We start from the raw sequence: 26,075 nt of genomic DNA, 5'->3' as shown, positions 1-26,075 counted from the left end.
CCCCCCGCATGAGCTTTCCCGAGCTGTTCTGCCTGAAGGAAATATATGCTGCTCCAACTTTTATCCCCCTCCCCCCGTGCTCCAGAGGTCCGCTTTAACTTTCCCAACCAGTTCTCCAAAAAGGCGCATGCGTTGGACTGGGGAGGGAGAAAACTACACTCCCCGGGATCCTTTGCGCGCCGCGACGGAAGAGCCTCTTTGCTTGCACTGTGCTGGCGACCTTTCCCTGGAGGAAGGAGAAAAGAAACAGGTGGGGACCCCAACCCTAGCGCGGGCGGGCGCTATAAAAAGCACATTGCACCCACCTTCGATCATGGCACAGATGGTAAATAGAGAAGGCGCACAGGGAGGGAGGAAACAGAAAGCGCATTTGGGTGGATCCCCCCCCCCCCCGCGCCCCGTTGTTAACTTTTCTCTTTGGTCCTCAGTGGCATTCTTGCTCCAGCAGCGACTCGGAGCCGGAGGGACCCCCCAAGAGGCCCCCTCCCAAGCGCCGTCGCTTCAACCCCGACAAAGCAGTGCAAGCCGTGCCAGTCTACTCCAACAAGGTGCGTGGGACCCCCAGTCAATCCGAGATATTCCTTATTTCTGGTGCCATTCCTAAAAAAAAAAAAAATACTCCAAAGGGGCAGTGGGGTTCATCTGCTGCAGCCATTTCCCCAACCCCCCACCCCCCGCAAGAAAATCCTAATGTGCCGTTCAAGGCTTGGCACCTTTTATAACACCAGCCTATATGTTTGCTCAGTTGAACTTACTCGCAGGTTCAATGGAACTTACTATACCAGGGGTAGGGAACCTTTAACACTCAAAGAGCCATTTGGACCCATTTTCCACGGGAAAAGAAAACACTTGGAGCCGCAAATAATTTTTGACATTTAAAATAAAGATAACACTGTATATATTGGGGGTTTTAACCTTTTACTCTGATCATTCTGAGAAGCACATAGATGCGTCCGCCCTGCTGCCTGCAGGGCGGACAAGGATGAAGCCGGTGGCTCGGCCTTGCCGGCCAGCTGGGGCTCCAGCCCGGCTCAATGGGTAGGCGAAAGGGGAAGCCAACCCGGTGGCACGGCATTGCCCGCCGGCAGCTAGAAACCACCCGCCCAGCTCCAATGGAAGATATGCCCAGCTGGCCGTGGGCAGTTGGTGCACCCGCCCTGCTGCCTGCAGGACAGGCAAGGATGGGGTCGGCGGCTCGGCTCGTGGAGCCGCAGTGCAAGGGCAGAAGAGCCGCATGCGGCTCTCGAGACACAGGTTCCCTACCCCTGTACTATACAGTTGAACTTACAGGAAAGTGGGTCTGGGTAAAATGAGGGTGCGCCAGGGAGCATGTGATGCATGATTGTTTTGGTCAGACATGTGTGTGAGGGCTTGAGGTGTGATGTGATGGTGGTTTGTGGGTGACTTGGTGCAGAAATCATGGTCATCCTCGAGCATCCCTGTTTTTCAAACATGTTTTTGCGCCACTGGTGCGCCAGGGAGCATGTGATGCGTGATTGTTTTGGTTAGACATGTGTGTGAGTGCTTGAGGTGTGATGTGATGGTGGTTTGGGGGTGACTTGGGGCAGAAATCATGGGCATCCTCAACGATCCCTGTGGATCCTCATTTTACCTTTTTCCAAAAGTGAACAACTTGTAGGGGTGTCAACTCTAGGTAGGGAATTTTATTTATTTATTTATACTGGAGGGCAGGAGTTGGACACGCCGCCATAGAAGTCCCATATTTCTACCACCTCTTTTGCTGTGGTACAATAAAACAGATTGCCCACCATGGGGGTTTGGGCAAGTTTGACCCAGAAACACTCCCTGATCACTGCTGTCTCTGCCGAGCCGCAGACAGAACCTAGAAATCTTAGCTCTCCAGCCAAGGAATCATGAAGGATTCCTTAGCTGTGAAGGAATCATTTCCTCTTAGCTGTGAATCATTTCCCTTAGCTGTGAAGGAATCATTTCCTCTTACAAATCTCCGTTTATTTTAGTGACAAGCTCCATCTTCTTGCTAGCAGTCCCAGCTGGAATCTTGATACCCTGGGTCTTTCCTCTGCTGCTGTACCACACAGGTTCAGAACAGCCTCCAGCTGTTCCCTGCGTCTCTGAAGCTGCCGGTTCAAGTCCCGCTGGTGTCCTCCTTGCCCCAGAGTGAATCAGATGATGAGGAGGAGAAAGTGGAATTGGTGGAAGTGATTCCCGCAGAGCAAGGGAAAAGGTCTGGTTTTGTTTCTTCCCCACCCCTCTGGCCCACTTACTTCCGACCCCACCCAATGAACACTCATCTGCGTATCTGTTTTCCCTTTAACAGGAGTCCACTTGTGCCACCGACCCCGTCCCCTCCGCCTCCTGCACAGCCAAGGAGACGGCGCCATGAAGCCCGGTAAGAGACTGGGATCTTTTGGAAGAGGAGGGGGTTACATGGGCTACTGGGAAATGGGAGGGAAGAGGGGGACCCCGAGTTTGTTGGGAAAGCCAGGGGGTCTACCACAGGTGGTGATTTCTGTTAAGGCCTACTCTGTGTAGGATGATCTGAAGCGCCTCTCATCTGCATGGTCTGGCTTGAAATGCATGGGGGGCTTGTATAGGTTCAGAAGTTTCATGTCGTGTTGGTTTCAAAAGGGAGCCAGAGTCACCCAGGTACAATCTCCTGAACTCTGTCAATGACATTGATTGTGTGATTTAAACAGTGCTTAAATTATTGGGGGTAGGCATGTGGGCTTTTCATACAATCTACAATCTTCCCTGTGTGGACGCCAATTGGTCCTGCCTCCAATAGCTTTCTAAGAGCTGGAAGAGGAAGAAGAGTTTGGATTTGTATTCCACCTTTCTCTCCTGTAAGGAGACTCAAGGTGGTTTACAAGCTCCTTTCCCGTCCTCTCCCCACAACAGACACCTTGTGAGGTGGGTGGGGCTGAGAGAGTTCTGAAGAACTCTGACTAGCCCAAGGTCACCCAGCAGGAAAGTAGGAGTGCAGAAACACATCTGGTTCACCAGATAAGCCTCTGCCACTCAGGTGGAGGAGTGAGGAATCAAACCCAGTTCTCCAGATTAGAATCCACGTGGTCTTCACCACTACACCACGCTGGCTCTCAACTGGAGGGGTATAACAAAAGAGTAGCCTGGAGTTCTTGCAGGCTACTGTGACTTGAAAACTGAGTTAGAGAGAGGTGTGTTCTGTATCAACCTGTGGCTCTCCACCATCTTTATTGCATGCAGTTTGTGTCCTCATAGCAACCATATGAGGTAGGTCACTACGGATTGAATTTTTAAAGATGGTGGAGCTTGAACGAAGAGTGGTGCATTCCATGCTTTCCAGGCAGTGTGGGCCAGAGATGGCGTTTGAATCCTGATCTTCCAGTGCTCGAACTGTTGATCCATGCAATTCAGGGCTATTTTAATCTTAGGAGGGATTGACTCTCCTCTAATTTTCAGATGACGGGTTTCTCACTAGTTTCTATTCCCCCGCTCCCTAGGAGCAGTAGTGGCATAGTGGTTAAGAGCAGGTGCCTTCTAATCTGGAGGAACCGGGTTTGATTCCCCACTCTGCCGCTTGAGCTGTGGAGGCTTATCTGGGGAATTCAGATTAGCCTGTGCACTCCCACACACCCCAGCTGGTTGACCTTGGGCTAGTCACAGTTCTTTGGAGATCTCAGCTCACCCACCTCACATGGTATTTGTTGTGAGGGGGGAAGGGCAAGGAGATTGTAAGCCCCTTTGAGTCTCCTACAGGAGAGAAAGGGCAGGATACTAATCCAAACTCTTCTTCTTCTCTTCATCAGAATTCTTGACCAGAGACTCAGAAATCTGAAATCCACCCTCTCCGCTGCCCAGAAGAGCTTACAGGATGACAACTCGAGTTCTGAAGAGGATGATGTGATTCTGGTGGACTCGCCTGAACCCTCGGAATCCCAGCAGCTGGTCCTGAAGGTCCGATGCCGGACTGACCTCTACCGAGTCCCTGTTCGGATGGTGAGGCCTCCTTGGTATTCGCTCTCTGCGGAATCCTTTGTCATCATTCGCCTCAGTTTAACTGTTGCTGTTTTGCCTGTCTGTTCCTTCTTTCTTCCTATGGCTTCTTCCTTCTGTCCAAAGCCCCTCCAGATCTTCAGCCAACCCGTGGCTCTCTGTGGAATGTTTTTAATCCCATCCTGCCTCCAAGAAAGCTAAGAGAGGCGTTCAGGGTTCTTCCCTCGTTTTACTATCACAACAGCCCTGCAAGGTAGTTCAGCCATCACCTGGGAGCTTCATGGCTTAATGGGGATCTGAAGCATGTTTCCCAGCTGAGTCAGACATTCTTGCCACAGTGGCACACTGGATTCCTAGTAAGTGTGGCAGCATGCAGTAAATAACATCCTCTATATAATTTTATTTATATATTTATTTATTGTTTAAGCTTTTATACCGCCCCATCCCCTAGGGGCTCTGGGCGGTGTACAACAGAAAACATAATAAAATAAGTTACTAAAATCTTTAAAACAGCGGTAACATAGCACTGATAATAATAATAATGGGAAGGCGTCTGACCAACCCCGTTTTTCATTAAAAATTCTCCCAGAAGAGAAAAGGGGGGGGAGGGTGGCGAGCCACATTAGATGGTAGCCTAAATAATATCATAAATATACAGTATACAGTAAACATATATATGTATATATATATTCAGTAACTATAATAGAGAGGAGGAAGAAGAATTTGGATTTATAACCCCCCCCCCTTCTCTTTTGTAAGGCGTCTTAAGGCAGCTTACAAACTCCTTTCCCTTCATCTCCCCACAACAGACACAACAGTGGAACTGAGACAGTTCTGAACAAACTGCAACTAGCCCAAGGTCACCCAGCAGGAATGCAGGGGCAAGAAAACATCTAGTTCATCAGATAAGAGTCTGCCGCTCCTGTGGAGGAGTGGGGAATCAAACCCAGTTCTCCAGATTACAGTCCACTGCTCTTAGCCACTACGCCACGCTGGCTTGCTTAGCACTAACATTAATATGTAAATTAACTTTTAAGTGTTTAAATAAATAAGTAAACACGGCTAACAAACCCCAGTAACAAATATTGAATAAAACAAATAACTCATTGGGTTGGGTGCTGTGTGGTTTCCGGGCTGTATGGCCGTGTTCTAGCAGCATTCTCTCCTGACGTTTCGCCTGCACCTGTGGCTGGCATCTTCAGAGGATCTGATGTTGGGAAAGCAAGTGGAGTATATATCTGTTGGAGTGTCAGGGTGGGTGGAGAAACCTTGTCTGTGAGTAACAAAGAAGGCAACCAGGTCAATAGTTGAGGGCATCTGAATAGAAGTATGAGTAACAATGAAGACTATAGCATGGGCGTAACACTGGAGATAGCAAGGTCACTGGTGGGAGCATCTGAATAGAGGTATCCTGGCCTTTGTTTCTTTTGTCTATGGTCATCCTGTGTTTGTGTGGAGCTGGTTAGACACTGTCTTGACTCTAGTATTTTTCAACACTGGCAGCCAAGTTCTGTTCATTTTCATAGTTTCTTCCTTCCTGTTAAAATTGTCCATGTGCTTATGGATTTCAATTGCTTCTCTGTGTGTAGTCCTGATGTAGTGGCTTTCAGAGTGGTCCAGAATTTCTGTTTTTTCAAATAATATTCTATGTCCAGGGTTGGTTTTATCATGTGTTCTGCTATTGCTGATTTTCTGGCTGAAATAGTCTGCAGTGCCTTTAAGTGTTCTTTGATAGCACGTGTGTGTGTGTCTGTGTGCTGCGTTTGGTGGATTTTGCTATGTAGACTTGTCCCACAGCTGCATGGTATCTCGATAGACTCCTGCAGTAGCTAAAGCAGGGTAAGGGGACATAAAACCTTCTGGCTGAAATAATCTGCAGTGCCTTCGTGTTCTTTGATGTGTGATGTGTCTGTGTGCTGGATTTGGTGGTTGCTATGTAGACTTGTCAGCTGCATGGTATCACGATAGACTCCTGCAGTAGCTAAAGCAGGGGTAGGAACCTGCGGCTCCAGATGTTCAGGGCTGCACAATTCCCATCGAAGCCTCTGTCAGCATTTGGCCAATTGGCCATGCTGGTAGGGAAACTGATGGGAATATGTAGTTTCTAGGCTATCTGGAGAGAAGCATGAGTTCCCTAAACTAAAGGATCCCTCTTATCCTTTGCTGGAAGCAGTAGCATCATTGTTGCCATTTTCTTAGTGGGTCTGTAGATTGTTTGTAGGTTGTGTGCTTCTTCATCCAGTTTTCCTATCACGATCAGTGGTTCCCTTGATGTATGGTAAGAACACTTTCCCTCCTAGATGGCTCTTTATCTTTGTTCATGTGGCTTGTTCTTGGTCTTGCACAGCCCTTCTGATTTCTGTATTAGAGTAACCATTAGCCTGTAGGAAGACCCTGTTTAGGTAGTTATTCAATTCATCTGCTGTAGGAGGTGAGAGTTCACAGATTCTGTTTGCCACGATGTACCAAAGTTTTTATGAATTGCTCCTTTTGCACCCTGGATGGTGATTGGAGTTTTTTGTGCTTAGATATCTGTCTGTGTGCGTAGGTTTTCTGTATACTGTGTGTCCCAAATGCTGGTTTTTGGTTTTACTAGGATGACTAAAACATCTAAAAATGGCAGTTTTCCTTCATTTTTTCTTTCTCCATGAAGTAGAATTGGATGTTTGGGTTAGGATCTTTGTTGATATAGGTCCAGGAACTTGTTTAGTTCTTGCTTCTTCTCCATTATGGCTCCAAATGGTGAAATGTGTCATCCCACATAACAGAACCATATGGTGGGCTTTTTTGGTGCTGTTTTCAGGGCTTGTTTCTCAAAATGTTCCATATAAAAATTAGCTATTACAGGGCTAAGAGGGCTGCCCATGGCTACCCCATCTTTCTGTTCATAGTATTCATTATCCCACTGGAAGTAGCTAGTAGTGAGACAATGTTGAAACAGGGCTGTGATGTCTTTTGGGAATTTCTGGTTAATGAGTGTCATGGTGTCTGCTATGGGGACCTTGGTGAATAGGGACACCACATCAAAACTGATCAGTTTGTCATTGGGGTTGAGTTTGAGTTTGCTGATTTTTTCAATGAAGTGAGTTGAGGGTGTCCAACTCTGGCGCTTCAGATGTTCATGGACTACAATTCCCATCAGCCCTTGCTGGCATGGCTACTTGGCCATGCCAGCAGGGGCTGCTGGGAACTGTAGTCCATGAACATCTGAAGTGCCAGGGGCTGATGGGAATTGTAGTCCATGAACCTCTGATGCGCCAGAGTTGGACACCCCTGCCGTAGGAATAACGTGGGTTTGAGTTAAATACTGCCCTGGATCTTCCCGATTGGCTAGGTTTGTTCCTTAGTGCTCAGCCGTCTTGAACTCTGTTCTTACTTTCATAGACAGACCCCCTTCAGCAGGTGGTGGAACATATGGGACAGACGCTGAAGGTTCATCCTAGCAGAATACTTCTCCTGCTCCGGGACCGTGAGCTCGCGGCTGATGCCACTCCCAGCAGGCTGGGCCTGGGGGTGGCCGACATCGTTGGTAAGCTGCCCAGCAGGAAACCTGCTATCCCCAGAGTGTAACCTCCTCAAGTCTGTCTCGCTTTTCGATCTTCTCTGCTGGTGCTGCTGATGCTCAGGTCTCCCTTCCAGCAGCCCTCTTGCTCCTTTGCCTTGACCTCCCCCAGCCTGCCCTTTTCCCCATTCTTAAATTTTGACCACTTCCTTATGGACAACTTTGTTCCAGATTGTGTAGTGGAGACGACTAGCAAAGGCAGCGATGGAGTAGGAGGCTTGCGGCTCCGAGTGCAAGGGAAAGACAAGAGCTCCCACATGGAGATCACAGTTCACAGGGTGAGGATATTATTGGAAGTGGGAATATTATTGGTTATAATAAAAAATAAACCAATTTGGGAGGTGAGAGGAAGTGACACAAACACTTTGTTAAGATATTTTTGGTCCAAAAAGTATTACAAAACACATTTGCTTTTGGAGCAGTAGTGGTTAAGAGCAGGTGCACTCTAATCTGGAGGACCGGGTTTGATTCCCCGCTCTGCCACTTGAGCTGTGGAGGCTTATCTGGGGAACTAGATTAGCCTGTGCACTCCAACACACGCCCGCTGGGTGACCTTGGGCTAGTCACAGTTCTTTGGAGCTCTCTCAGCCCCACCAGGGAAAAGAGATTGTAAGCCCCTTTGAGTCTCTTTACAGGAGAGAAAGGGGGCGGGGGGAGGTATAAATCAAAACTCTCCTTAATTAATATTTTTACTTCAAATACCATCACCTGCTTGATGAGGCTCCTCGAGGCAACAAATGTTAAAACCCTTTTAAAATACAGTTAAAATGATAAAATAATTACATTTATTAATGCTCGATTACATCAAGATCATCCTATGGAGGAGTCCGGTTGCTCCCTAGGGGAGGGTTTTAAAGGAAAGGATTCACCGGGTGCCTTTTATTATGATATTACCACTGTTTTAATGAAAATTTAGTATGTTTTAATGTTGAAGTTTTATGGGCTGTTGTTGTTTTAATTGGATGGTTTGCCCTTAACTTGTTTGTATTGATTTTGTTGTGCACCGCCCGGAGCCCCCTGGGGATAGGGCGGTATAAAAGCCAAAATACTAACTAACTAACTAACTAGCTAGCTAGCTAGCTAGCTAACACACACAACACTTAGAAAGCCAGTGGCCATTATTGGAATCTTTATCTGCTGGTGAAGCAGGTGAAACAAAAAAACCTCCCAGAGGAGAGAATTACAAAATGTTGGATCAACTGAGAAGCTATTTCTTGGGTCGCCACCCCAGCTTGTAACAACAATACCTCATCCAAAGGCGGAGAAAAGATCTCTTTGCCAGGTGTTTAAATGCATACAGCAGCTTTTGGAGGTGCAGTGGTACACCTGAGAAAGATTTCGTTCTAGGTCCCCACTTCCTCTCCTTCCATGGGGGTTGGTCCAAGGGGAAGGCCTATGAGGCAGTCTTAAGCAACATGGGCAGGTTCATGCAGAAGGAGGCGGCTCTTCCAACTGTTTCATTTTTTAAAAAAAATAAATTTATACCCCACGTTTCCCAGCTGGAGCAAGGCTCAGGGCAGCTTACATCAACGTTTAAAACATTAATATTCAATATTATGCAAATTATTCCTCAGAAAATCTAAAACATATAAAGATGGCAACCTAATAGGAGTCCTAGCACCCCAAGCTTAATAGTCTGTTTCTTTCGTCATCTCGGCTTAATCCCATTCTAAAGTTTCTGGGACAAGGGGAGCGAAGAGGAAATTGGACAAATGTGTAAGATGGAAATTAGGAGGCTGACAAGATGGACCAATCTGGACTAATGAAGAGCTTCCGCCCAAAATCTGGTGGAACATCTCTGCCTTGCCGGCCCTAAGGAACTGGTTAAGGTTCCACAGTGTCCTGGTGTCAACTGAGAATATTCATTCCACTTACGGGCTGGAGAAGTCTAGAGCGCTCTCTTATGTCTTGTCTTTTGGCAGAGTGAGCCCCTGCAAACGCTGATGAGTCGCTACCGTCAGGCCCAAGGACTTGGGAGACGCAAACTGACCTTCTATTTCGACGGACGGCGTTTGGCAGAAAACTGGACCCCAGACGAGGTGGGGATGGAGAGTGGCGACGTCATTGAAGCGTGGAACTAGACGGCCTTCTCTGTTAGGCAAAAAGCCATATTTTTTCCGGGTCCGTTTCAGATCCCGGCTCTGATAAAGTCCTCTTTACCTACCTCCATTTTAACTTTTGCTATTTGGGGGGGTTGGAGGGACAAGGAAAGGTGTGTCACGGTTACCCCTGGGCGAGAGGGAATCACCTACATTTTCTAGGTTTGCTGGGTCGCGAGAGGAGAAAAAAAACTGGGGTCTCTTCTGATTTCCTTTCCACCCCAGACTGTTTGGAAACCATGAATAAAATAGTTTTATAAAAATTGACCTAATACACGGTTTGAGTGAGGGTGGAGTGGCTGGTGCCTGTCTTTGAGTGAATCTGCATTCTAAGGTCCTGATAAATGTTGGTTCAGTAAACTTTCCAGTTATTTGTATCATTTGAATGCGAACAGTCCTGCCCCCAAAAAAAATGGTGGTCAGCACCACATTGGAGCTTCAAAATAGGGTGTGTAGTTGGTGCATACAAGGTGTCATTCAGAGTGTGACTCTAGAATTCACAAATCAGCTGTTTCTTGTCACCATCTGGCTCTAACAAGGTTATCCTCCGTGGTGGCAGAAAATAAGACAAGATGGCCTTTATGCATAAATGGGATGTTGTCAGTATTTATGTTTGTTGCACAAACTTCACTTTATCAGGACACCTAAATGTAGTTACATTGCCCTGTAGGAGTTGGGAGTCCATCTTTATTGTAGTCTGTGCGGTCTTAATTGATATTTTAAATCTTTTTTTAAAGTTTCCTTTGTAATACATAACTAGAAAAGGAAGAAGGAAAAATTTGCAGTTCTTTAAACAGACCAGAGAATGTCTGAACAAGAACAATTGTTGGTGAAAGAAGGGGAAAATAAAGAGAGGAAAAACAACTGAAAACTATTTATGTTTGTTATTTATTGCTCCTAGTCTGGGTTATTTTGATCTTGGAAACAAAGCAAGTGTCCTGGTTAGTACTTGTATGGGAGAACACCTAGGTGTAAGCCTCTGTTACGCAGTCTGTAATTGAGACTCTAGAAGGTTCAAGAGCTTTATTGCTGCAGAAAGCCAGAGCTAAAGAGCCTGGCTTCTGCAGCTACATTTATCTCCAACTTTTCCTGCTTTCTCGGACCCCCCCCCCCCCTTCACCTTTTCCCACAATAAAATGAACAGCAGAATAAAGAGGTGAGATCAGTATTGTTATGTGTTTCAAGGACAAGCGATAGACTCATTGGGAGGGTGGGGGAGGAACGAGGGAGGCCTACTTCACTATGTTGCAAAGTACACAGATAACAGCAAGTGCAGGTGTGACCTTGGCGCCAGCCAGCCGATGCCAGCCGAGGCGAGAGCCAGGCCTGACACTAGAAAGGCTAGGATTGCTGTACAAAGATAGGTAGTGACCAACCTCTGGGCATCTCTTGCCTTGAAAATCGTACAGGTTTGCCATGTCAACTACAGCGGGGTATTTTCTATCACCAGTGTCAAGATTCTTTGCACTTCCATTCCAAATGTCATTTGTCCAGATCCATGATCCCAGCCATTACCTTTTAGAAGGTCAAAGGGGAATTCCACCTCCCTTTTGCATCAGGTGAAATGCTGGCTGCATACAACTGAATGTTTCCTCTTGAGAGCCCACGAAGACTGCTTTTGTCACGTGCCCTGCAACTGAACAGTTTCCAATGCAGAGTGTATGCACTACAAAGTAGCCATTTTCCCCAAGGAAACTGGTCTCTGTTGCCTGAAAATCAGTTGCATTAGCAGAAGATCCCCAGCCGCCACCTGGAGGTTGGCAACTTCACCTTTCCCAGGCTTCCTCTCCAAGTCTCCTGGAATTTTCCAACCCAGAGTTGGCAACCCTATAGGAGTTGCTAAGAGGTCACAGAAACCATGGCATAAATCAAAGAATTTGATTGACGTGACAAGCAACAAATGGGAACGAATACCAAGCCTCCACGCTCACCAGCATGCTCTAACGTTGTAAACATGACAACGGCTCCGCTCCGGGAAGAGATTATTGCGGCGGTTGCCCAATGGCAAAGGAAGAGAAAACAGACCCAGGAGGCGATTGGCTCTGGGAGCCAAAGTCGCCTCACCCCGGCCCCCTAATGAAAGAGAAGTGCCTATTGGTTGCCGCGAATCATTAAGAAGGAGCGGACGGCCCGTCGTCGCTATGGCAACCCGGTCGCCGGCGCGTGTCGGCGCCGGAAACAGAAGAGGTCACATGACGCGAGGGAAGTCAGAGTAGAATATCATGTGATGTCACCCGGCTGCTTTGTTTATTGAGGAGGGGAGGCCGTCTGGGTCAGTTTCTGGGGGAGGCCTAGTGTAAGGGGGCGGGGGAGAACTTTCGCTTCCTGGGTGATTCTAATATTAGAATAAGAATCTGGGGCTGGGGGGTCTTTGAGGTTTCTGGCCCTTTATTCTTTTTAAATCCAACTTCCTATACCGCCCATCCCTAGAGGGCTCTGGGTCAGTTTCGGGGGGGGGGGGTCAGTTTCTGGGGGAGGGAAGACCTAGTGAAAGTAACTGGGTGGAGGGGGGGTGTCTTTCGCTTCCTGGGTGATTCTAATGTTAGAATTTGAGGCTGGAGGGTCTTTGAGGTTTCTGGCCCTTGGGTAGGATGAGGAAGTCTGTCAGCATCCTTGGTGAATGAAGGCTGTTCCCCACCCCACCTCCCCTTTCATTCTGTATGAACTTCAAGGGTCAGGAAGGACTGATCTCTCCTCTATTCGGGTTCCTCCCAGCAGGGCCTTCCCAGCTCCCACCATGCCAACCCCATGGCTCCCCTATGCCGATACGACCCCTGTACTCAGCCAACCCGATGACACAGAGGACGATGAGGGACTTCAGTCTAAGAATGAGAGGGAAGACGAAGAAGACGTGCAGACCATTACCGGCATCTCCACTTCACATGCCGTCCGCATCGTTGGGGTTCTCTTCTTTATCAACCTGCTGAACTACATGGACCGCTTCACGGTGGCTGGTAAGAAACTTTGGGGATGAGCTCAGAAAGCTGGACGGTAGCTGATAGTCCCCCACATCTGCCCCGGGGGTCCAGTTTGGGGAACAATGAGGAATTTTTAAAGAGGTCTTGTGAATTTTAAAAGATTTTATGAATCTATTAACCATCGCCAATGAACGTGGCAATTCCATTTGTGCAGGGAAACCCAGCCTACTATATTGCAGCGCTTACCAACCCTATATATAGGAGAGCCTACATGCTGGCTAGATTTAACATTATGCCATCCCCGCTCCATAGAGGAAGACTCAAGGGTCTACCAAACGATAAGAGGCTTTGCCCCTGCAGCCCAGGGCAGTTGGATTCCATTGCGCACATTCTCCTCCACTGCCCACTTTACCAGAATCCAAGATCCAGCTTATTACAAATCATTGACTCTATGAAAACCCTCACAGAGCTTGATAAAATAAATATGCTCTTAAACTGTAAATGACCTTGACTGTTGTCTCGCAGTGGCAAAGTTTCTGGCTGAGGTTTGCGAACTGAACTTATGATCCAGTGTGAAGTTTTATCTAGTAATTTAAATTGTATTTATATTGTATGTTCTGTATGCGAATAAAGGCTTATTGAATTGAATTGAATCTATTAACTTTCAACAACTTTTATTATTCCATGTTTTGCTTTTAGGTTGTTTTGGATTTTATGAGTCTTCTGTTGTAAGTCTTATGTTGGATTTTATGAGTCTTATGCCCTGAAACCTTTGAATATAAAGCAGGATAAGAATACATGTAAATAATGGCTTCCCCAGATTTCATTTTAAAATGATAGTTGATGGCTTTGAGAAATGCTTTGCTTTGTTTCTTTGATGTGAAGCTCTCTTTTCCTTCTTTGTATCAGGTGTTCTTCCAGACATTGAGCATTTTTTTAAAATTGGTGACAGCAAATCAGGACTCATACAGACAGGTAAAGAACTGGGGAAAGGCTAGTATTCTAGATCCTGTGTCGTTCCCCCCCTCCCCCCCCATGAGTTTTGTCACAATATCACTTTTGGAGCACGAGTTGAATGAGAGCAGATGGTGTTTTCCTAACCAGTTTTTTTCCCCTCTTGACAGTTTTTATTTGTAGCTACATGGTACTAGCACCAATTTTCGGCTATCTGGGGGATCGCTATAATCGCAAGTACCTTATGTTTATCGGGATCAGCTTCTGGTCAGGTGTGACTCTAGGGAGCAGCTTCATCCCCCAGCAGGTACGGGGGTGAGGTGGGTGGAGCAGGGACGGGGAGAGCTTTGTGTAACTGGGAAGACGGTGGATTCTTTATCTCCAGAGCTTGATGAAGGAACTCTGAGTTTGGATATGTTTGTTTTCCCCCCACATCTTTTCTTCATCCATACTTCTGGGCTTATGAAATGGGGTGGTGGTAGAGGAAATCTGGCAGTGGGCCCTTTGAATAGTTTCCCTGAAGTCTCTCTTTGAGGGAGATTGCCCTTTCTCTGTTCGACCGTTTGTACAAGACCTAAGTAGCTCCTAGGAACTCTTATGGTACAAGATTCCTGTCTGGTCACTTGAAGGACATTTTTTTCCTACTCATTCTAAACCAGAGATTGTCTGTAAGCCTGGTGGAAGGCTGAAGTTATTTGATTGTGTTTATCGATAGTCCACCATTCTCAAAGCTGCAATGTAATGGTTCCAATCAAGACAGGGGTTTTGTTAGGAATAATGTTTCTTCTGCTGATTGTCTTATTGTTTTAAACAATCAGATTCCAGTCTAATAGCCCCTTAAAGTCTCACAAGAGTTTCAGGGTATAAGCTTTCAAGAGCTATATTGAACAGATATGTTTGCATACATCCCTTCTGTCCCCCCTCCTCCCCCTTTTCCCAGTTCTTCAATCCCAGGCCAAATGCGTTTTTGTCCTACTAGGAATCTCTGCTGTTAGAGTCAAATGTCATATTCTGCAATCTGTTTACTGAGTGACTGACAGGTTTTTTTAATCGCTGTTGTAATCTGCCTTGGGTGTGTCTGGACAAGTTTAAAACCTGCTTAACAATCACAGCTCTTGGCCAAGGTGCCTTTGGAAATGTAACGATCATTCTCAGCACCTGCATATGACTATAACTCCTGGGGTTCTTTAATGGGTATATTAGATTTGGGGAATAGCTGTGCCCTTGATCCTTTGACATGACTTGTTGGTTTGTTTTCCTTTTTAGTACTATTGGTTGCTGCTACTGACAAGAGGCCTGGTGGGTGTTGGGGAGGCCAGCTATTCCACCATCGCCCCCACCATTATTGCTGACCTCTTCGTGGGCGAACGGCGATCCCGCATGCTCAGCGTCTTCTATTTTGCCATACCTGTGGGCAGGTGGGAAAACTTCAGTGTATATAGCTGATGAATTTGGAACACTGCCTCTTAATGCTGGTTTACTATTAGCCAGACTAGAGAGCCAGCATGGTGTTGTGGTTAAGAGCAGGTGGATTCTAATCTGGAGAACCGGGTTTGATTCCCCACGCCTCCACTTGAGTGCCAGAGGCTTATCTGGTGAACCAGATGTGTTTCCACACTCCTACATTCCTGCTGGGTGACCTTGGGCTAGTCACAGTTCTTTGGAACTCTGTCAGCCCCACCTACCTCATAAGGTGTCTGTTGTGGAGAGAGGAAGGGAAATGAGCTTGTAAGCCACCTTGAGTTTCCTTACAGGAGAGAAAGGTGGGGTATAAATCCAAACTCTTCTTCTTTCTTCTTCTCCAAAAGAATATGGGTTCACTGTTGATGATGATGATGATGATGATGATGATGATGATGATGATGATGATGATGATGATTTATTAGGTTTATAGACCGCCCTCCCCCGAAGGGCTCAGACATTCTTTTTCTACCAGAACAGTTTGTTGTGCACTTGGATACTTTGCAGCTAAAGTTAAGCTGGGGGCAGAAATCAAGCAAGTGTCCAGTTATGGTAGAGGTTCCTTTCCTTTCCTTGCAGTGGTCTGGGCTACATTGTGGCATCACAGGTGAAAACACTGGCTGGAGACTGGCATTGGGCTCTACGGGTAAGTAGAGCTGGGGATTTTGTATTGCTCCACACTGACTATCTTAAAATGGCCTTGGATGTAGTTTTTCAGATACCATTTTCAGGATCCATTTTCCACCAAACAGTGGCGCACCTTGGCCCCAAAACACACGGGGCTTTAATTTCCCTTTGATCAGGTGCCCACACTGAGAACTGGTCCTCTCTCTTCTCACCTGCAGGTGACTCCTGGCTTAGGGGTCTTGGCTGTGCTGCTGTTGCTATTTGTGGTGCGTGAACCACCTCGGGGTGCTGTGGAGACGCACTCAGAGGTCCCCCTGCAATATACTTCGTGGATAACTGATCTGAGGGCCCTCAGCAGCAAGTGAGTGATGCGGGAGAGGTGGAATCCGTTGCCACGACATCTGCACGAACTTCCTTTCCCGTTCCCTTTTTCTGTTTCTGTTCCAGACTGATGTGGAATAACTGACTACCGCAATCTTGTATTTGCAATCAGTATTTCAGGCACAGAATCCTTGCTTTACCTTCTTTTTGTGTTTTTACTGTCCTCTGATGGTTTAAAGCAGGGTGTTTAACTCTGGTGCTTCAGATGTTCATGGACTACAATTCCCACCAGCCCCTGCTGGCATCGCCAATTCGGTTTCCCTACAGAGCTTGTCTTGCTCCTTTAATTGCCCATGCCAGCAGGGGCTGATGGGAAGTGTAGTCCATGAACATCTGACGCTCCAGAGTTGGACACCTCTGATTTAAAGGGAAGGATCAAGACAAGCTCTGTAGGGAAACCGAACAGAGTTGGAAAGGCAAGTCTGCAGGAGGTTCTTAAAGAGCCCTTGGCATTCTCCCTAGAGAAGACCAGCTTCCCTGGAAAATAGCTCATCTGCTTTAAAAAGGGGTGCTAGGTTCGCTGGGGTATGTTTGTGGTCAATGTGATGTTCCTAAAAATGGAAGCCACGACTTCTGTCCCAGAATCCTCCGCCACAAGCCAAAATGGCTTGGTTGTCTAGGCATTACCGAAAGCACCCACTGAAGTTATCCTACAAGCTTTTCTGCTGGTGAACAAAATAAGAAAAGGGCTCCTTTTGACTACTGGGAAAGGCTTGCCAGGGAATTCGGATCCCATGTGGACAAATCCACCTGGGGTAAGGGCTCCTAGGAGGGAAATTGGGTTCAACCAAGCGGAATAACAGGTCTCTCCAACCCAGAAAGTTCCATGCCCCTGCTTTAGGACTGATGGCTGGGCATTGGGGCAAATGTGCCCCAAGTCCATGGTATAAAAGAGTGCCAGTGTGCAGGCTGTGCCAGGTTAGTAGCTCCCAGCACCTTGGTACCATTTTCACTGCTTGCATCAAGCATCAAGTGAGATACGGGATGCCAGAGCTGGGCTCTGTCCAGGCTGTGTGCCAAAAAACCCTTCTTCCTGGGCCAACTCCTCTTGCACACTAACCATCTATGGCCTAGAATATCTTGCCCTGGAATAGCTGTACAGTTCTAAGCAGTTATTCACATCTGAATTAAGTTCAGGGGTGGCCAACCTCTGGCGCTCCAGATGTTCATAGACTACAATTCCCACCAGCCAATTGGCCATGCTGTTAGGGGCTGATGGGAATTGTTGTCCATGAACATCTGGAGCACCATATGTTGGCCACCCCTTAATCCTTCCACTCTTGAAGTTTGACAGCTGTGAATGTGCGAACTGAGTCTTCTGGAAAGCTCTGTGCATCTGTGAGTTCTCCCTGTGACAGCAGTCCCGTTTGGCTCATCTGCGTGTCATTACTCGATGTTGCCATCAAGGGATGAGCGTGCCTGCTAGGTCTGGGCATGTTAAGTGTCTAGACAGGAGTTCTTCCAGAAACCTCACGCAGGGTCCACCTGGAGTTCTGGAAAAAGAAGCCAAATCTTGGTGCAATAAAACTGCCCCTCAATCCTGACCCTAAGCGCTCGGTAGCTGGCATATTGTAGGGCCAAAGGGCACTAACTTGCCTTCCCTTCCTCCTTGTCTGCCAGCCGCAGCTTCGTGTTGTCGTCTCTGGGCTTCACGGCCGTGGCTTTTGTCACGGGTTCCCTCGCTCTGTGGGCCCCTGCGTTTCTGTACCGCGCTCGCCTGGCCAGCGGAAGCCTTCAGCCTTGCCCCTCAGAGGAGATCTGTAGCACTGCAGACAGGTAAGTCAGCGAGGGATGGGGGGGTAAGGGTCTTGACTGTGACACGTCGCTGACGAACCTCTGTCCTTGACAAACCTCTGACTCGGTTTTGGTGGCTGACCACAGCTTCTCTTGAGTTGGTGTGGCATAGCGGCTGTAAGAGGCTTTGCTTCAAATCCTGATGCTGCTCTCACTATCCTGGCCTCCTGTTTTTTTTCAGTGAAGGTGTAATGATGCTTCTCAGCTTTCAGAGCTGTTGTCAGCGGGGCAGCAAAGCATAAATGGCTTCGTGTCGGCGTCTTTTGCAGCCTCACCTTCGGCATCATCACTTGTGTGACTGGCGTGCTGGGTGTCGGCAGCGGGGTAGAGATTTCCCGGCGCCTGCAGCGTCGAAACCCCCGTGCGGATCCCCTGGTGTGTGCAGCTGGTTTGCTTGGCTCCGCCCCCTTCCTCTTCCTGGCTGTGGTGTCTGCACAGGGGAGCATCGTCGCCACTTACGTGAGTTTGCTTCTTGAGTTTCCCTGGTCTCTGTGCCACAGCCCTTGGGCACCTGGCATAATCTGTCCCTCCCCTTTCTGTCCCGCAGGTTTTCATCTTCATCGGCGAGACCCTCCTTTCCCTTAACTGGGCCATTGTTGCAGACATCCTTCTGGTGAGAATCTGGAAACAGGGAAGGTGCGGCAGGAGCAAAGCTCTGTAGTTTGCTACAGTCACAGTATTAAGGCACTTCTCTTATCTCCTTTCCCCCACGGTTGGTGACGTTTTGTCTCCTCCAATGGAAGGGCCTTTTCATGTCTTATTTAGAAACAGCAGTACATCACTGTACTCCTGGCTGCTGTACAGACAATCACTGTATCACAGGCAGTGCGATTTATAATAAAGTGCAGGGCAATAAATAGAACTAAGACAATATGTGCATCATTCAATATATTCCTCCAACATCCAATGTCAATATATGAATATAAATCGAAGAAGATTTGGATTTATACCCCACTTTTCTTCTAAGGTAGGTGGGGCTAAAACCAGGTAACGTTATACATTACTCCTCTTAGGGCAGACCTGGGCATTATACGGCCCGCGGGCCACATCCGGCCCACTGGATGACCCTGACTGGCCCCCCTGCCTTGCTGGGGAGCGAGGCGCCTTGGAACGACCCCCAGAAGCCGGTTGCCTTGGCTGCCGGCTTCTGCAGGGCTTTCAAAAGTGCCTCGCCTTCCTGCCTTGCTGGGGAGCGAGGCGCCTTTGAAAGCCCTGCAGAAGCCAGTTGCCTTGGCCCTCCACAATATTTTCTGTTTCTTATGCGGCCCCATGGGAAAAAAAATTGCCCACCCCTGTCTTAGGGTGTAATGAATAGTCACAGTGCTTATACCGGATTTGCTGGAGCCTTGTATCTAATGCAGAAGGCACAACCTGTGACCATTTTCCTCCTTTCGCTTATTTTTCTGTGGGGGCGGCGGCAAATTGGCTGTAGTTTGCAAAAACTTGTCATAAGCGTACTGCAAAAATCCTGTAAAAGGCTTAACATCACATATTTTATTAATTCATAGAGGGTCCCTTCTTTTGTTCAGCAGAGGGCACCAGTAAGTTGTCTTTTATTCTCTTTCTAGTACGTGGTTATCCCAACCCGTCGATCCACCGCTGAAGCTTTCCAGATCGTACTTTCCCATCTCCTGGGCGACGCTGGGAGCCCTGCACTTATAGGCCTGGTAGGTGCTGGCAACAGCCTGCCCTGAGGTATTGGGAAGGCAGCTTTTCCTAACAGTTGCAAGATTCGCCCTCCAACCCGGTCGGTTAAATCAAAGGGCTCTTCTTCCCTGTGCCGCCACCTCCGGGGAGTCTTTTCGAGGTACAGGAATGTTTTGCAGAGCCAGCACAGTTGCTTCTTTTCAGACCAGGGAGGCTGCAGCTAGGATAGGGCTGCAGTGTTTATTCTGCCCTAGGGGGAAATCCGTTGCTGTGTTGTCAAACTGGAGCACGTCCTGGCTTGTGTGGCCTCCCGGCACCCTTTTTTTCCCCCAAGTGCCTGGAAGGGTTCACAGGTGCAGTTTTTCTGAAACCGCACATTCTTTCTAAATAAGAGGGAGAGTGGAGAGAAGGGATTTGCCCTCGTTGCCTTTCGCTATAAAGTAGCAGTCGTTGTTGTTGTTTGTTTGACTTCTTCACCGCCCTTCCCTGGAAAGCCCAGGGTGGTTTGCAGCAGTCAATAAAACATTACACAAAACAACAGTGAAGTGACTTACGGGCAGTGGTGGGATCCAAAAATTTTAGTAACAGGTTCCCATGGCTGTAGTAATGCACTGCTGAATCCCAGCGATGCGCCCGTGGACTCACTCTATCACGCTCAGCATGGCCAATTGGCCAGTGCTGGACAGAGGCTGATGGGAATTGCAGTTCCTGAACATCTGAGAGCCGAGGTTCTCACTCCCCTGCCCTTGCACAGAGCTGCTTCCCACCTGCATTGAAAAATCCCCGCCCTGTTGGAGAGACCAGCTGAACTTCCCCTGGGCTGTAGAGATCACTAAAAGAGTTTCATTGGCTGATCGCAGCAACCTTTCGAGTCAGATCAGAAGAGCCAGTCTCAGAAGATACGCAGAACTCGGCCCGTTTAGGGCTTTGAAAGTGTCAGGATGCCATTGCTGGGAAGAAGAAGAGTTTGGATTTATATCCCCCCCTTTCTCTCCTGCAGGAGACTCAAAGGGGCCGGACAACTCTCGTCTTGCCCTCACAACAAAACACCCTGTGAGGCAGGTGGGGGCTGAGAGATTCTCGAGAAGCTGGTATAGGACTAGCCCAAGGTCACCCAGCTGGTGTGTGTGGAGTGTATAGGCTAGTCTGAATTCCCCCCAGATAAGTTCTGCACAGCTCAGGCGGCAGAGCTGGGAATCCTCAAAACCCGGGTTCATCCAGGATTAGATAATACGAGCTCTTTGACTTCCTAATGCCACTGCTGCTCCTTGGGGAATAGCCGGGGAGAGCTTTAGGCGCTTGCAGGCTGCTGATCTGTTTCCCTGGCCTTGGAGTTCTGAGCTGGGACGAGAATTCAGGCTGGACTGTTGCTACTGCATGGTTCACATGTGGGGATGGGGAATTGCTAATGCTATATTACCCCACGAACCGTTCTGGCTGCCAATTCACCAGAGTAAAGTCTTCAGTTGTCTTTCTCTCGTGGTCTTCAGTGTGTAAAACTCTTGAACCTACCATCAAGCTTAAAGCTATTAATTGAACAAAATTGACAGAAGGTTAACACCAGTAACTTGAACTTGACCCGATGCTCCACCTGGAGCCATTCAGCAGCCACAGTTCCTTCTCATAAGAACATAAGAAAAGCCTTGCTGTATCCGAGCAAGGCCTGTCAAGTCCATCCGACTGTTCGCACAGCAGGCCAACCGGTGCTCCTTTAGGTGACCAGCTAGCCAAGGGCATGCCTGGTGTCTGCTGAATCAGGTGTTCTTCCAAGCTTGAGGGGCTACTAAGACTCCTGTGATTCCCTTCCACATGTAGGTGTTGTCAAGCCAGGTGTCATCCATCCAATATCTGTGCATTTCCTTATTTCTGCCTCAGTGTAGTATCTTACATTTATCTCTGTTGGAAATCATTTTGTTTGTTTTGGCCCAGCTCTCTAATCTGTCCAGGTCATTTTGAATTCTGACTCTGTCCTCTGGGGTATTAGCTACTCCTCTTAATTTGGTGTAATTTGTAAATTGGATTAACATGCCTTCTATTCCATCATCCAAGTGGTCGATAAAAATATTGAATAGCACTGGGCCCAGGACAGAACCCTGTGGCACTCCACTTGTCACTTCTGTCCAGGATGAAGATGAGCCCTAACCCTTCACAGACTCCTCGACCGAGGGGGGCAAGAGGGTCAGGGTTATTTTAATGGGATTTTAATTGCTGTTTTAATTGTTATATTGTATTCATGATGTTTTTATTGCGATTTTTATTGATTTATTTTTTTTACCTTGAACCTTGGAGGGGGAGGGGTGGCATAAAGGGAAGGGAGGGAGGGGTATATGCAAGGAAGGGGAGAGAGGGAGGGTGGGGTGCCTCTGCAGCTACCCTCTGGTATTGACAGGTCTGTCTCCTCTTGTACCCACCCTGCCCCCAGATCAGCGACCAAATCCAGCGCAATCGCCCCGAGTCGTTCATGTCGCAGTTCCGGAGCCTTCTGAGTAATGGCCGATGACCCATGCTTTTGTGGGAGGGATCATGGGCGGGTTCTTCCCACTAATGGGCTTGTTTCCATCCAGGCAGGACTGCAGGAACCACTGAGCTATTTCCAGCCAAGGTAATCGCTCCTTTCCTTACCAGTGCGAGCTTGTTTAGGATTAGCATGCAGGCTGTTTATGCAGTGCACATGAGAAGAAAAAAAAACCCAGAAGAATAATTCCAAAGCTATAATACATTGTCGGTTGGGCTTTCTAACCGCCGGTTGAATGCAAAGCGGTTCTCGCCGTAATGATCCTCTGAAGACGCCAGTCGCAGATCTGTATGAACGTTGTGGAGCGAATGTTGCCGAACACGGCCATACAGCCCGGAAACCACACAGCACCCTAAAGCTATAATAGTTTTTCAAAGTGCAAAGCTTCTTTTAAAATGCCAAGGGGCCAGTTCCTAAAAATACATCCGAGGCAAAATTCCAAATGGAAAGGAGGACGCTTTCACAAATTAGAGACAGGAGGAAACTTTGACTCTTAAGTGGAGTGGTCATGCTCCATTGCTCTCAGAAATTAAACCTTTAAGGCTGTGGAAGCAATTTTATAATTTCAGATAAAGTTAGTGGATTACAATTCCCCATCAGCCCCTCTGCCAGCACGTAATTCAATTGACTCATTGCTGGCAGCACAACCAATTGGGCATTGATGGGAATTGTAGTCCATAACATCTGGAGTGCCAAAGGTTCACCACCACGGCTCGACGGCACCTTGCTTCTGATGATTGATGACTGCGGCCCCTTCCGCTTCATGGAATAACAATGCACCCTCAGTCCACTCCTTTGAAGCTGTGATTTTATCATGCGGGAATAGCAAACCGCTTTTTTTTTTTTTGATTTATATCCCCTTCTCTCCTGTAGGAGACTCCAAAGGGCTTACAATCTCCTTTCCCTTCCCTCACAACAGACACCCTGTGAGGAGGGTGGGCTGAGAGAGTCTGAGAAGCTGTGGACTAGTCTAAGGTCACCCAGCTGGCGTAGGTGGGAGGTACAGGCTAATCTAGTTCCCTGTGATAAGCCTCCACAGCTCAGAAGCGCAGACAAATCAAACCCGGTTCCTCCAGATTAGATACACGAGCTCTTAACCTCCCACGCCACTGCTGCTCCTCCCACGCCACTGCTGCTTTCAAACAATTGTGTAAGTGGATTGAACGTGCATTATTCTGTATGTGCGGACGGGGCCCGAGTCTTGAGTGAAGGTATAAAGTTGTCAGACCCCGGCAGCGAGCTTCCACAGCTCTTAAAGAGCAGCCGTGGTACGTGTGCTCCCCCCCCACCCTCGGTAACAAAAATGGAGGCCCGGGCTTGTGGCTTTGTGGAGTGCTTGAGCGGGTTGACTGGTCATGGCTGTGTGCCGCAGAGAAGTTCACCAATCTGACTGTAGAATACAAAAATTTTGGGCTGTGGGAATGGGCAAGAGCAGTCAGCTGGAACAAGACCACCTTGGCTGACTTTGGAAATGGCCAGCCTTTTGTGGGCAAGGGTGGCAGGTGGGATCAGGGTGAGGTTTAAGTGTTGGCTGTCGGAAGGCACACGTGTGGAACTTCTACGCTTTGAAAACGCCTGTCAAACGCCCAAGCTGTCTTCTGTGGGGCTGGATCCTTGGTCTATCAAAATCAGTGCTGTTTCCTCTGACAGGCAGTGAAGCTGTGCAGGATCTCAGATCTTCCATGGTGTAGTGGTTAAGAGCGGGTGGATTCTAATCTGGAGAACCGGGTTTGATTCCCCACTCCTCCACCTGAGTGGTGAGGCTTATCTGGCAACCAGATGTAAGCTCGCACTCCTACATTCCCTGCCTAGTGACCTTGGGCTAGTCACAGTTCTTCTGAACTCCTCTCAGTCCCACCTACCTCACAAGGTGTCTGTTGTGGGGAGAGGAAGGGAAAGGAGCTTGTAAGCCACCTTGAGTCTCCTTACAGGAGAGAAAGGTGGGGTGTAAATCCAAACTCCTCCTCCTCTCATTACCTGGAGATTCTGAGGACTGACCCTCAGCATGCTTATCAGTGAGCTGCTAAGCTCCAGCTTGATCCTTTTGATATTTTGGATGCTCCTGTGGTCCAGCACTAGGTGCGTCGACATTCCCATGTGTCCAGCCAAGGCAAAATCCCTGGCAGCTCAAAATGATGCCTAATGATGCCTAATACAAAGCCAAGATGAAGGCATCTAAACAGCCTCTGCTGTTGGGCCAGGTATACAGCGCAAATGCTGACATTAACTGCTCCCTTATTTTCCAGGTCAATCTGGACGAAGCCAGCCGGAAGGCTAAGATCGCATTGACAGGGTCTCAACGTAATGCATCCACCAAAAGTCCCCATTTCTAGCGTCCTCATATGAAATCTGCCCTTGTTATCCGGACTCGGGAAGGAGTATGGACTCGTGGGCTCTGTGCTCAGCTGATTCAAGGAATTTGGGGGGGGCGGCGGCGGCGGGAGGGGGCTCTTCGAAGGAACCCAGCCGAGTGGTCTTATGGACTTGTTTTTTGCCCTGTACGGGATTTTTATAAAGCACAAACTTTACCCAGATTAACGCTGGGCCTGTATTTTTTTTTCTGGTAGCTAGTTGCTCTAAATGGATTCCCTTTGTTGTTGTGCATTTTCAGCCTAACCCCCAACTCCCCAAGGAACTTTGGGTGATGAAGTCCAGGAGAGGGCTTTTATATATAGAATGGGGAGGGAACAGTGGATTGGTTTTTGACAGAGGAAGGTATTCAGAAGCTTTTGGCTGACAGAAAACAGTGAAAATGATTGAGAGAGAAGCTATAAGATCAGATAAGACAAAAAGCAGAAGAGAAGTATCAGTCTGCTCTGTAAACCTGTGGCGGAGTCGTGAGGGCTGTAACTAACTTTACTGAACTCAGGAGAGCGGATGATGGAGCTACGAAGCATTTTCTGTGTAGCTCCTAACAGTTCAGATCATTCTCTTGCAGCCTGTTTGCGGGGGTCAAAAGTTGCTTTTCTCTCCTTGCCTTCCCTGTAAGCAACATCTGAAGAGGCTATGATCAACTCGAATCCCATTTTAATTGGTGTTGGGGAGGGTTTAGATTTTTGCTTCTGACTTTTCACTCCAAGGCTGTCAGACGCGGTGTCTGCAGCAGGATGCTTGAGCTCTTCCCTGTCCTTGGATTAGCCTCGGGTGGCTACAAGGCGATGCGGGAGCTTCAACCTCCATTGCAGCGCGGAACGGGGAGGTGAATTTGGACGTTTGGTTGATGAGTTGTGGCTATTTCATGCGAGTGAGCCATCCCTTGGGGTTGCGGTCATTGCGCAGAGGACATGGTTCTTGTGAACTCTTCTTCATTATGAGATTGGCACGGATTTGGGGGTCATTGTGAGTGCATTGTGTTCTTTTCCTACAGCAGGTGTATTGGCTTATATGTGTGATTTCTCAACCAGTACATTTTGTTCTGCTGTCCCCTTGATGCGGTGTGATGCACAGGCTTTGGAGAAGATGCTTGCAAATTCTTTTGCTCAGAGGGCCAATTAATACGGTCGACGTTATCAAGTGATAAAAGCTTTTCCTGGACTGCACCATTTCAAGCTCGGTAGGGGGGTGGACTGCATGCTATAAGCAGGAAAACAGCATGTTAAGAGAAGGCGTGGAGGAACACTCCTGTCACTGCAAAGCCTATCCCTGCTCCTCCTCGACATGCTGTTTTTCAGCAGGCAGGAGCATAGAAATAGACAACGGTTCACCAGCAGCCTGAAGTTGTCCAGTCCAGCGTTACCAGTTGTTGGAATAGAGAGATTCGAAGGCCTTGCATCTGTGTTTAGACACAGATCAAAAGTTTGTGTCTTGGACTGTGAATGATTCAATGGTGTAGAGCAGTATCATTCTCTCGCCAACCTGGCCAATTGGGACTCCCTTTGGGGTCGATGAACGAATTCTCACAGGGGTCGCTCTGGAGACTCTCTGCATCAGTGTTCTCCATCTGTAAAATGGATAAAATGTTAGGCTGGGGGTCACCACAACATGAGGAACTGTATTAAAGGGTCGCAGCATTAGGAAGGTTGAGAACCACTGGCGTAGAGGCTAAGAGCAGGTGTACTCTAATCTGGAGAACCGGTTTGATTCCCCACTCTGCCACTTGAGCTGTGGAGGCTTATCTAGTGAACTAGATTAGCTTGTGCACTCCCAACACATGCCAGCTG

At 48.0% G+C, this 26,075-nt stretch overlaps 2 protein-coding genes across 3 annotated transcripts; both read left to right on the top strand.

The window, feature by feature from the left end:
• Positions 1-192: 192 nt before the first annotated feature.
• LOC125445324 (nuclear factor of activated T cells 2 interacting protein) lies at positions 193-10,489 on the top strand. The gene is made up of 8 exons (XM_048518347.1): positions 193-325; positions 429-548; positions 2,061-2,206; positions 2,300-2,371; positions 3,771-3,960; positions 7,342-7,486; positions 7,691-7,797; positions 9,442-10,489. The coding sequence occupies exons 1-8, from the start codon at positions 314-316 to the stop codon at positions 9,598-9,600; spliced, it is 951 nt and encodes a 316-aa protein (XP_048374304.1). The 5' UTR covers positions 193-313; the 3' UTR covers positions 9,601-10,489.
• A 1,267-nt stretch (positions 10,490-11,756) lies between these two features.
• On the top strand, positions 11,757-21,985 carry SPNS1 (sphingolipid transporter 1 (putative)). Of its 2 annotated transcripts, none has more exons than XM_048518091.1 (12): positions 11,757-11,890; positions 12,337-12,572; positions 13,446-13,511; positions 13,661-13,797; positions 14,757-14,908; positions 15,531-15,597; positions 15,797-15,939; positions 17,580-17,735; positions 18,023-18,212; positions 18,301-18,366; positions 19,322-19,420; positions 21,823-21,985. In XM_048518091.1, the coding sequence occupies exons 2-12, from the start codon at positions 12,356-12,358 to the stop codon at positions 21,898-21,900; spliced, it is 1,371 nt and encodes a 456-aa protein (XP_048374048.1). In that variant the 5' UTR covers positions 11,757-11,890; positions 12,337-12,355; the 3' UTR covers positions 21,901-21,985. The 2 variants fall into 2 exon arrangements, with proteins under 2 accessions (XP_048374048.1, XP_048374049.1); XM_048518092.1 differs by having other exon boundaries at positions 18,301-18,389; positions 21,823-21,965.
• Positions 21,986-26,075: the final 4,090 nt, after the last annotated feature.

Source organism: Sphaerodactylus townsendi, linkage group LG15 (genome assembly GCF_021028975.2).
Source record: "Sphaerodactylus townsendi isolate TG3544 linkage group LG15, MPM_Stown_v2.3, whole genome shotgun sequence".
NCBI lineage: Eukaryota > Metazoa > Chordata > Lepidosauria > Squamata > Sphaerodactylidae > Sphaerodactylus > Sphaerodactylus townsendi.
Note: the sequence above shows the minus strand (reverse complement) of the source record. Positions and strands in the feature narration are given on the sequence as shown.

Excerpts from the sequence above, each read along its gene's own strand:
- SPNS1 (XM_048518091.1), top strand. The coding sequence starts at position 12,356 with ATGCCAACCCCATGGCTCCCCTATGCCGATACGACCCCTGTACTCAGC. Across the intron at positions 13,798-14,756 it reads GCAGCTTCATCCCCCAGCAG|TACTATTGGTTGCTGCTACT; the intron begins GTACGGGGGTGA and ends TTTCCTTTTTAG. Across the intron at positions 19,421-21,822 it reads GCCCTGCACTTATAGGCCTG|ATCAGCGACCAAATCCAGCG; the intron begins GTAGGTGCTGGC and ends CCCTGCCCCCAG.
- LOC125445324 (XM_048518347.1), top strand. Across the intron at positions 2,372-3,770 it reads AGACGGCGCCATGAAGCCCG|AATTCTTGACCAGAGACTCA; the intron begins GTAAGAGACTGG and ends TCTCTTCATCAG. Across the intron at positions 3,961-7,341 it reads ACCGAGTCCCTGTTCGGATG|ACAGACCCCCTTCAGCAGGT; the intron begins GTGAGGCCTCCT and ends TTACTTTCATAG.